This window comes from Ammodytes marinus (genome assembly GCF_949987685.1).
Source record: "Ammodytes marinus genome assembly, chromosome: 20".
NCBI lineage: Eukaryota > Metazoa > Chordata > Actinopteri > Uranoscopiformes > Ammodytidae > Ammodytes > Ammodytes marinus.
This window is the reverse complement of record NC_137224.1, coordinates 19,007,150-19,018,893: the sequence shown is the minus strand read 5'-3', so window position 1 is coordinate 19,018,893 and position 11,744 is coordinate 19,007,150. Positions and strand designations below refer to the sequence as shown.

General features: G+C 44.3%; 1 protein-coding gene across 1 annotated transcript; it reads left to right on the top strand.

The window, feature by feature from the left end:
• The first annotated feature begins 1,467 nt into the window (after window positions 1-1,467).
• On the top strand, window positions 1,468-11,323 carry csnk1e (casein kinase 1, epsilon). Its single transcript, XM_080048839.1, has 11 exons — window positions 1,468-1,745; window positions 3,121-3,219; window positions 3,358-3,468; window positions 4,109-4,257; window positions 6,023-6,251; window positions 6,476-6,646; window positions 6,769-6,917; window positions 7,255-7,453; window positions 7,591-7,736; window positions 9,155-9,220; window positions 9,973-11,323. Exons 2-10 carry the CDS (start codon window positions 3,144-3,146, stop codon window positions 9,185-9,187), a joined length of 1,263 nt encoding a protein of 420 aa, XP_079904965.1. The 5' UTR covers window positions 1,468-1,745; window positions 3,121-3,143; the 3' UTR covers window positions 9,188-9,220; window positions 9,973-11,323.
• The last annotated feature ends 421 nt before the right edge of the window (window positions 11,324-11,744 follow it).

The following is an 11,744-nucleotide window of genomic DNA, read 5'->3' as shown; positions in this document are numbered from 1 at the left end:
GGGCGTTGCTAGACATAATGCTCTACTAGGGCACAGGCCCCCCAACATTTCTGAATGCCTGCTGTGTGTATGAAATGTGCAGAAACTAAGGGGTGAATTAAAGGTGTAGATTTTTCTTTTTACTGGGGCACAGCATTTCGACACTGCCCCAGTAAAAGGGGTCCAGCAACGCCCCTGCTGTTGAGTTAATAGGTCTGGCAATGCAGTATTGTTCCATACACAGCAAATGGAGATAGTCTCTGTTGACTATCGTGTATTTCTTGCACCTTAAATATGCAAAATCTACTATAAGAAGTGCTAGAAAAGTTATCATTTGGGTGAATGCCAAATCCATTCTGGAGCAGCCCTTTGATATGTCATCCAATCCCCCTGACTGGTTCTTTTTCCTGAAGAAAAAGTTAGATTCACAGACTGGCCGGCCTGTCACAGCCGTGCAGGAGAACCCATGGGAGCACCCCATGGTCATTGGCATTTTTTTAAACTTTCACTGGGAATAATTTCACTTGTTAAAAACGGTGTACATGAAAAGTAAACGACACACACATTCCAAGGAAAGCTTACTAAAACTTGAGAACTGATTTATAGCATTTTTCTTTTTTTAATTTTTAGTGCTGGTGTGTAGCATGGACCTGGTGTGTAGTCACTGGTCTAGTCGCCGCCATTATAAAGTGGCATCATTCTTGTACATGCGCAGTTTCATATTTGTCATTTCTCACATTGCCCCTGAAAAGTTACTACTGGCAACCTCATTTGAGTCTGTGCTCTAACAAGAGAACTAGCGTAGGCAACTACAGGTCAGAAGGTAAAAGTACTTTGAAAACAAGGGACGGAAATTCCGGTTGAAGATACAATGAATGTTTTGCCGTTAATATTGTCATGAAAAATTAAGCTAGCTGTTAGGAAAGCTGTTTCCTGTTGTGTGTTATTGAAATGACAGCCTTTTCGCAACTACATGAATACTTTTTTTAACTGTTTTTTTTTCGTAGCTAAAACAGGACTTTTAGCACAGCGTTTTGCTCAGTTATAAAAACGAGTCCAACAGACGCGAATTAAATTATTGTTAGTTAGCCTATCTAAGTGACGTGCAATTCATAGGAACTGCCACTAGGGGGTGGTTAAACCCCTCCCCCGGGCAAAGGTCAGTGCCCATGGTTCGTGTACCTTTTGCATCCTATAGCCTAAGGATAATAAGAGCAATGAACTGTTTCTACATTAGTCAACTGTTTAGGACTTAATTCGAGTGATACAAGAAGTAAAAGTGTTGTTGGTGGCTCTGCGCGCCCATTCATGCCTGCAAATAAAAAAGAAACATCAGCAGCAGCGCGGCGGCTTTAAGACAATCCGGGCATCTCATCCAAGTCTGCGGATGACATCATTGATATTGTCAATGGTGTAAACTGAGAGAGGGCTGGGTGTGTGTGTGTGTTTGAGAGAGAGAAGAGCAGCCCCCGAAAAGGGAGAGAGGGACCTCAGGATCTGTTTTTGCGAGTTTCCTCCAGAAAAAGAAGGAAAAACGTGACAGTGAGATCCTTCCAGAGCCGCACAGTACTCAGGTAGGCTCGGATCTGCTATTTGTTTTGGGGGGATCATCTTCTATTTTTTTTTTTACCGGAGTGAAAGTGGAGCGGGGGTTGGGTTCTGGTCACTGTCACAGATGAGCCGTCCGGAGCCGCCGACGGTGCGTCGCTGTCCAGGGTCCTGAGTGAGACGGAGGCGACCACGGAGACGGACACACACAAAACCCGGTGAGGAGGAGGCAGTGGTGGGGCATGTTGGCGAGTCAAGGTGTCTGGAGGCTTGAGGGTGTGCGTGTGTGATGGTGTGAGATGGTTTTGGGTGAGACAAATAAAGAGTCGTGTTGAGAGGGGGGGGGGGGGGGGGCCGTGCTTGTTCAGTCCAGGACCTATACCTGTCTGTTGGAGGAGGGTGCGGTTATGGGAATTATCATCACATTTGATGGTCAGGGAGGGATGGCGTGTCGTGTGTGTGTGCATTCGGCACCTTCTCCTGTGTTATCTGGGGCAACTACATGAAGTATTCAGTCTGAAAAATACAACGCCTTGGTTATTGCGGTCCTTTGCAGCAATAGTGGGGGCTCAGTTTTGTAACACTGACAGCATAGCCATAGCAGCTCTCATGAGGCTGGCAGCGGAGATAAGGTGATGATTTTTTTTTAGGGGGGGGGGGGGCGTATTTGGTAATGTGCAGCAGTGTCTCACTCTACCTTGTTTTCCTCATATGTGCACCGCCTATATGTAGGTCTACAACGCAGCCAGGGCTAAGAATATGAACTTAGTGTAATGTAAAACTGGCCTGTGGAGCCTTACCTCTGTGCAAAGGAGCCCTCACTCATTTGGACCACTTTTAAAGTCTCTTTTTCATGGCCGCTCACTCGCTCAGGCACACAGGGTTTGGGGTGAGGAGGAAAACATGACTCATTCAGATTTGGTCTGTGGGGAGACTCCAGTTAGAAATGGGGAGTTTATGCAAATCCCCTCCCGCACGGGACCACACTCCCTTGAAGAAGTGCTTTGGGAAGAGAGTGTGTGATGCTGATCCAGCCCCCACCTCCTACTCTGAATAAATCATGTTATGCAACCACACGCTCTCACCTTTTCCCCATGCACTTAGTAAACACTTCATTGGCCTACATTGTTGTCCTCCCAAGATACAAAGATTTATAATGGCGTCCTCTAAAGTCCTATTAAGTCCAACTCGACACAACACGGCAGATATGAGCAGGGCGGTTACATGAGGTCATGTGTATGGGAAATATTTTGCACCAAACACATGAAGTCACTGAATGGCTGGAAGTGAGCAACATCTTCCTCCTTTGTTCCAGCGATCCATCTCCGGCTGCACCAAGTCACTGCTGTGCCTCGGTTCAGTCATTTGACACTTTTCATTCTTTCTCAACTCTCCTGTCAGTTTTCCTACCCAAAGCTTCCTGTTTCAATTTCTTCCATGATATACTCAGCCCGGGGGCATGTTGCCTAACGTTTAAAGTCTGCAGCTGTGTACCTATCACTGTCCTTTTTCTCTTATTGATCACCAGTGATTGATGACGTGTTTGTGTGTGTGTGTGTGTGTGTGTGTGTGTGTGTATATTTACCCCTTCAGTGAGTTGATAAAGCCCTGGAGCCATGGAGTTGCGGGTGGGGAACAAGTACCGCCTCGGGAGGAAGATAGGGAGCGGATCCTTTGGAGATATTTACCTGGGTGAGACTGTGTTGTTGTCCTGATCTTCTTCCTGTAAACTGTGTTAAATGGATCTCACTCTTCAATTCAAAAGAGCCTTCGTGTGTTGGAAACAACTGATATTGTTGTCACTACATCTCTGTCATTTGTCACCGACAGGTTCTAACATCGCTACGGGAGAGGAAGTGGCCATCAAACTGGAATGTGTGAAGACCAAACATCCCCAGCTCCACATTGAGAGCAAATTCTACAAGATGATGCAAGGCGGAGGTGAGACAAACGAGAAGTGTTAAAGTGTTTTTGAAAGCTTTAGTGAGAGACTGTGAAGAGTTTATGAGACACTAAGGGGTATTTATGGCTGATGAGGGCTATTAACAGGGATTGCAGTTGTTTAGCAGGCACTGCAGTGCATTTCAGGACATTTAAGGGCATTCGAGGTGCATTCAGGGTATTCAGGGACACCAAAAGGCAACTTTGACCGGACTTAAAGGAGTACTTCAACGTTGTTTTATTTTTAGCTTGTGGCTGCACTCTCGGGTTCAAGACAAGGCAACATGAATGATAAATAAACAATTCACAACAAGCACACAGGAGCGTTTAGTGATGTAAAGTTTATCTTCTGACTGTCGGCAGAGGCAGGCTAATACTTCCCATCGACTACCAGTATTTATGATAAGCTAATTGGCGATGAGCCGCCTTCTCCCATTTCTTCCTCAAAAAATGCCCACACAATTAAAGGAATGGAGTGAGCAACAAGCTAAAAATAAAAATAAAAAATTCAACTTCCTTTAAGGCGCATTGAAGTGTGTTTAGTGTTGCAGAGATATTTTCATAATGTATATACACTTGTTTTCTCCACCCTGTGTTATTATGTGCTGCCCTCTGATCCCCCCTCCTCCCCTCCCCACAGTGGGGATCCCCTCCATCAAGTGGTGTGGAGCGGAAGGTGACTACAACGTAATGGTGATGGAGCTGCTGGGCCCCAGTCTGGAGGACCTGTTCAACTTCTGCTCCCGCAAGTTCAGCCTGAAGACAGTGCTGCTGCTGGCAGACCAGATGGTGAGACACATTGCCTCCAGTCCATACTGTCAAACGTAATAGTTCGCATTAGGCTTTTTCTAGAGTTCCAGAGACAATGATTGCCACACAGTCCAACTTGTATTAAATAATGACTCTAAGCTCTCACCATCGAGATTCACCAAGTCTCTATTAAAAAAAGGGTTATCTAAGGCTGAGAGAAAAGTAGACGGGGATTGTTATAAATAATGGAAAAGTACACGCTGAAATATGCAGTTCCCATGCTGTTTGAAAAGACTACATTTCTAAAGCTGCACCATTGTTTGCACATAATGCTCTGAAGTCAACCTGAGGCCCGGTGGAGTCACACAGATTTTTCCAGCAAACGGCTATTTATAGAGTGTAACTAAATGGATCATCTGAAATGGGACAATGTTTCTCATAGGAAACCTCTAAATCTTGTTTCGTGGCTGGAGACAAAGCTTTATCCCCGTCCCTATCTCCAAGCATTCAGCTCCTCCATAAAAAGTCAATTCCAATGTAGGACAGGGCCGCTCGGCAAGACGACAGCCTAATCCTTGTGGCAGGGGTCAGCCTGTGGTGTCTTTTATGAGCCTCTTTAATCCTTCATGTGTCATGCTCAAGTCCACAAACTGGCACATTTGTTCTTTTCGTCCCGTTTTCCCTTGGCCCACTTTGACCTTTTTTTTTTTTGTTCCCTCCTCGTCGCGCTCTCTGCTGTCATTGGAACATCTCTCCTCCCCTCTCCTCTGAAGGGGCCAATAAATAATATTTTAACTAGGCCCATAACCTGACAATGACCTCTATATATCTGCAGACAGTCTGACAGCATTATTGATCAGCACCAATGACTCCACTATTATTTCAGCGGGCGATGAGAATTGTGGCCTTTAAAAGTCACTTTCCGTGTTAACGCTTTATAATTATAGGAATATAAAGACTCCCAGCACCGCAGCCATCCCAATCAAAACCAGTGAAAGTCATTGATTATCTGGAAAGGAGTAACAGTTTGCTAGACGTGCTCCCTGCATAAAATATGTTTTTTTATCAATTTTGAAAGGATCAGTGACTTGATAACTAGAAGGACAATACCCCACAATTACATTTAACTCTCCTTGCATTCAAGGACACTTTGACTTTTGAGATGTTATGGTTGCCTGCTAAAGGACAAAGCCACCCAAATCCATACAATATGAGCATAGTTGCATTGTCTATCTCATCATTATTATAAAACCCTTATTATTGTTGTTAGTTTTCTTTTCTAGCTGTTATTTGACAACATTATAACTCTTTAATAGAGTGAGCGTCTTGTTTTAGATTTTTTTTTTAATGTTCCTGACAGCAACATGCATTAATTAATTCAATCTTTAAAGGAACGCCTACATTATGAACCTAAAGTGTAAGAGGTGGGCCTTTAACAGACAAGGAGGGTTTTATGAAAGACCGTATTGAGTTGTATTATGGTCTGAAAGTCAATGTATTTTTTATACATGGTTACATTTGAACCATTTCTCTTTTAAATCGGTCTGTTGTGAGTCATTCCAACTGTCTGAAAGTGAAGTGCTAAATTGCTGGAGTATCTACAGGAAAGAAATGTCCCTCGTGGTTAATGTAGTAGCTCAGGTCAGATTCAAGTGTAGGGCTTCCTGGAAAGTCTAAAAACCTTCAAACCCACACTAAACTCTTATGACTTGCACATTTTGTTAATCGGCTACAACGTGCGAGACCACTTAATACCCTGGTTTAATCCCAGCTAAATCCTGTTGGACCCTCTCTGTTGCTCCAGATCAGCAGGATTGAATACATCCACTCCAAGAACTTCATCCACAGAGACGTGAAGCCAGACAACTTCTTGATGGGGCTGGGGAAGAAGGGCAACCTGGTCTACATCATCGACTTTGGCCTGGCCAAGAAATACCGCGACGCCCGAACGCACCAGCACATCCCCTACCGCGAGAACAAGAACCTGACTGGCACCGCCCGCTACGCCTCCATCAACACACACCTGGGCATCGGTAAGAGGTCGTACACGCAGTGGTCGGCCTGGATATATGTCCAAGTGTGAACGTGTGTTCTGCTAAACCCACTGGGCTTTATGTGTGTGTTCACAGCAGAGTGTCAGTAGAACATGTTGCAATATTCATGTTTATTGATTCTTCTTTCTCTGTCTTCTTCTCTCCCTCCCCCCCATCTCGCTCACTCCTCTCCTCTCTTCTCCCTCCTGTCTTTTCCTCCACAGAGCAGTCTAGACGAGACGACCTGGAGTCTCTAGGCTACGTCCTCATGTACTTTAACCTGGGTTCTCTGCCCTGGCAGGGGCTGAAGGCTGCCACCAAGAGGCAGAAGTACGAACGCATCAGTGAGAAGAAAATGTCCACCCCCATCGAGGTGCTCTGCAAGGGATACCCCTGTGAGTACACAGAGACTGAGTACAGTATTAGTATCTGATGCAATTTTTTTCTCAAACGCCTTGACATGATGTTACCTGTCTTTGCTTAAAATCCACTCCCTCTTCTCTCTTGTGTTCCCCAGCCGAGTTCTCCACATACCTGAATTTGTGTCGCTCCCTGCGGTTCGATGACAAGCCAGACTACTCCTATCTGAGGCAGCTCTTCAGGAACCTTTTCCACAGACAGGGCTTCTCCTACGACTACGTCTTTGACTGGAACATGCTGAAGTTTGTGAGTGGCTCGTCCAGAATTCCTACCTGTCCCGTTCTGTAACAGTTAGAGTTAGCTTAACTCTGGGAGGGATTCACTTTTACAAACAATTTCCTGCTTTTAGGTTTAAAAAACATTTCCCATGATGTGTTTGTCCTTTCAGTCCTCTCCTGCGAACACACGTAAAGGCGTTCCAGTTTTGAAGATAATCCACTGACCGGCGCGGTGCTATGTTATGCGTCACTCTTGATGTAGTAAAGCCTGGTCCAGTGTAACTGCACCAAGCCGGACGCCAATGTTGCAGTTATGTCAATATGTATATGGAATGGCTGTGTTAAAAGGGGCTTGTGTGTTTCAGGGGGCCAGCAGGACGGCAGAGGATGGAGAGAGGGAGAGGAGGGAGGGGAAGGAGGGAGAGGAGAGAGCAGGAGGAGGCCAGAGAGGAGCCGGAGGGCGGGCTGCACCGCCGGGGCCCAACCCTTCAGCAGCCAACAGAGTCAGGAACGAGGCAGACGCTGCTCCCTCCAACCCTGCCACACGTGGAGTCCAGCAGTCAGGTTAGGCTTTAGTTTGGGTTGATTGGACTGTAACAGAGCTAAGGCTTGCATCTTAAAGCGTGTGTGTGTATGTGTGTGTGTGTGTGTGTGTGTGTGTGTCTGTGTCTGTGTGTGTGTGTGTGTGTGTGTGCGTGCAGGTAACCGCTCTCCTCAGGCGGGGAGGGCAGAGCGAGCCGAGCGAGAGAGGAAGGTGGCCATGAGGCTCCATCGCGGCGCCCCCGCCAACGTCTCCTCCGCTGACCTCAACGCACGCCTGGACCAGTCACGCATCACGGCATCACAGGTAGGCAGACTGTGGCTTCACAGGCCCAGAGAGACTCTGCTGTGAAGACAGCTGCTGAGTGTTTCATGAGCATCTGTTGCTTCAGCTGAGAGTTTTCCTCATCGTCATGAAACGCATTCACATTAAGGTGCCGCAACATGCTTTGTGTTCATTCCTTTGTGTTTGTTTCTAATTAACTACCAAATAGTAGCACGCTAACTTGCTAAAAGTGAACATGGTAAACAAGATGTCAGCATGTTTGCATTGTCATTGTGGCCTTGTTAATAAGCTGATGTTAACATTTAAGTCAAAGAAGCGCTGTTCCTCAGTACAGCCTGACACCACAGCTAGCATGGCAGTAGGTTTGTTATTTCAGAATTGATTTAACTCCGCCATAAATACCCCTCAGCAGATATTGCTCTCCTTTCTTATCTAGCATTAATTGCTTTTTTTGTGAATAAAATGGGTCAGTAGGATTTCCATTGCCATGGGCTACTGATGACATTGCTAGTTTCTTTGTTATGTCTGCCACTCATGTTGAGGCAAATTCATAGTTCATGATGCCGACTTGGAAATATAGCTGGAAATATTCAAACCTAATCTTCCCATAATAACCAAGATACCAACGTGAAGAGTTTTGTTGTTGCTGTGCATTTTAAGTCTGACATTATGTAAACACAGAATAGGCTAATCCACCAAGGCAGGCTCTTTGTGTCCCAAATCCTCCTTCTCATTGTAATTGGCCTCTCTCCACTGCTCCTTCATTTATTAGGGATCATGTCTGCCTCCTGTGGTAACGACAGCAGCCATTCTTACATATTATCCAGAGGGATTATGCTATGCTCTATACATCACCCTCCACAACAATCATACTTGCACTTTAATGACATGTTGGCACAGATGTTCCAAATTCAAAAAGATATGAGCTCAATTTACACAGTACAGTGTGAGTTTTTGCATACATTAACAACAGTGTGGTGAAAAGACCTGGACAGTTTGCATATTATTCTGTAATAGAATGTCAGTTGTAGATAGATCAGTTTTGTTCACTAGCCATCCACTGATTGCACCAGTAAAAATGGCTTTGTTGTGCTTTTCTGATTTGGTCACTGTTGTGATACTGTATAAAGAACCTGCTTTTTCCTGGTCCAAACCTGCAATCAATTTGAGTGCTTCTGTCTAGCTGTCATCTGAATTTGTCTTATAGCAGCAGCCTTCGTGAGGGGGAAACTCCTAATAAATCACAAGTGGCACTCAAATAGCAAATAGCCATAAAGAACCGGACTCAGCTTTCTTAGCATTTGATTGATCTCTTCTTGGGTTTAGTTCTCGGGGGTTTGGGCAGGGATGGGCTGAAATGATAAAAGCAGTGTTTTCTACAGCGTTCTGTCTCCGAACCCTTTGATGTGCTCCAAGCCTTTCATCTCTTTCCTTCACAGGTCAGTGTGCCATTCGAACATCTGGCGAAGTGAGTTACTACTGGCTGGCCTGCAGGTCAGCGGCAGGTACGGACATGTCACACACACGCGCACGCACGCACGCACACACACACACACGCACGCACGCACGCACACACACACACACACACGCACACACACACACACGCACGCACGCACACACACACACACACACACACAGCATGATTGAACAGCTATCCATGTCTTTTGTCTTTGATGGCCCCTGACCCCATCGCCACTCCCCAGATAAAAAAAAAGTCATTCAGCTAAAATTATTTATTTAATAGCAATAATTTAAAACAATAATGATCCATAAATAAATACCTATGTTAAGCAAATCAAAGAAGCAGAGTTGAGGTGTTATTTCAACTAGCATTGTCTATTCAGTTTATTCCTTTGTGCCACAGAGCTCCGTTGTTGTGTCTACTATTAAAAACATCAATGGCCCACGCTACTGAACATGTTCCTTTATTAACATGAAAACGATTGAGTCTCTCCCTACATACTGTACACAAATATTCAGTTGAAAATAGTCCCCAACAAATTCACAATTTACTCCTACTAAAAACAACCGGTTGTTTTAGCCTTTTTCAAACATGCAAGTCTATATTGATGAGCTGTTTTTCAAAGTACATGCCTGGGCTTGAGGCTGAGTGCCACAGACAGGATAAGGAAGTAAGACATATTGAGTGACAGACAAATGCATTGTTGTTATTTTTTAATCCTTTAATGGGATTTGTTTACCCTTCCACTAACCCCCATAGAGTGACATTTCTCTTCCTCTGTTTCTCATGCTTCAGCAGCTGCAGGGTATCAAATAGCCCTTACTTTTCAAACGGATGAATGAGAAGATGAATGAGTGGAGGAGGACCAGAGAGGAGCGCTAGGAGGCGTTGCGGGCCCTTAAGAGGGGGGTGGAGGCCCTCCATGTGTCTGTCAGTATGCTGTGTGACCTGGAAGAGTCTGAAACCAGTGGGACAAAACAAACTCTTGGCCGGATCTGGTTGGTTCTGCTTTTTTTTCGGGGCAGGCGGCACCAAAGACGGGACTGGGTTAAACAACACATTGGGCCCGCCCCTTCTTAAGTCCTATTCACCTGTCCGTCAACTCAAGAGGCTCAAGTTGCAAAAAAGAAGAAGAAAAAACACACACATCAGAGTGCACACAATTGACTAGATTTCTGTTATCCTGTGGTTTACACCTGTGGTTTAATATTATTAAAAAAAGAGGGGTCAACTATGCACCTGCTAACATTTGAGAGCTACATCCACTGCTTCTGGTGTCCTTGATTATTAACAAATATGTACAACAACTCTGGTGACAAACAGAAAATGAGAAGTGTATTTGGCCACATGATCGTGACAATAGACCACAGAGAGGATCAGACAATGAATGTGAATGGATGTGTGAGTGAGTGGTGTGCGTTTGTGGAATGGGAGCGAGGCTGCTTTTCATTGATAAATGTTGGTCTTTTTCTGTGTGTTATTGTCCCCGGTGTTTTGTGTTTTTGTTGCCTTCAGCTTTGCTTTAGAGAGTCTGGGAAAATGGAGGTCATTTACACATGAATTATAACTTCCTCATTTTCAGAACACTTACCTATGAGAGACCGACAAGGACAAAACAAGCTAATTGAATGTGTGAGGAGGATGAGGGAGGCTGCTTTGAGTTGGGGACAGGGAGGAGCCCTAAGGATTGTATGATATGATAATAAAGCCTTTTAGTCCAGCTTGTAACTCCAGGTATGAAAAAAGACTTGCCAAAGTTATAAGATCTTGGTGGTGGACAAGTCTGGACTGTTAACATCTGTATTTTTTGGGTCTTTACTTTCATCTTGTTTTTTTTTTATAACACATGTAGAATGTGTAAATAAATACCTTTAGCCAGAAAGTGACAGAGTGAATAATAAAGATGGAGAGAAGAGTACTGGTAACTTCCTGACAGCCCTGGGGACAAACAGTGGAACAGAAATGTGTTACCAATCACATTTTAGAGTCAGCCCCGGAGAGAGTGTTTTGTGGTGTCCGGCGGTGGCAGGCAATGACAGAGAGGAACCTGTAAATGTTTCTAGGAGTGTTTTTGACCCAGGGCCTGTCAGGATGGACGGAGGAGCTGTCTGAAGTCCTGTACATTTCTTTACTTCAACTTTATTACTATGATATTTGTGTATATTTTCTGAATCAATAAACATATACACAACTGATACAGCATTCTAATGTTTTGTTTGAATTCATCGCAATATATTGGACCACATATTTATTGTTTGATATTGAAGTATATTATATATTAATATTATATATATATTAATTTGTCTGCTGTTTTAATAAGGACCATTGTGATATTTAAATTGTTTTCCTTGAGTGCATCAACTTTATGGAAGTACAATACTAAACTGCTCCAGTAGGCTACCTGTTTATCAAAGCCCCACATTGACCTCATTATTAGCTATTGCCTTGATTTAAAAAAAAGGGGGGGGGGGTCCGTGGAGAGGCCTTGAATGTCTAAATTGAAGAAGAAAAACAAGTTAAATATAGGCCTATTGCAGTAAATTAAGAAAAAAGGAAAGTCTAACAAA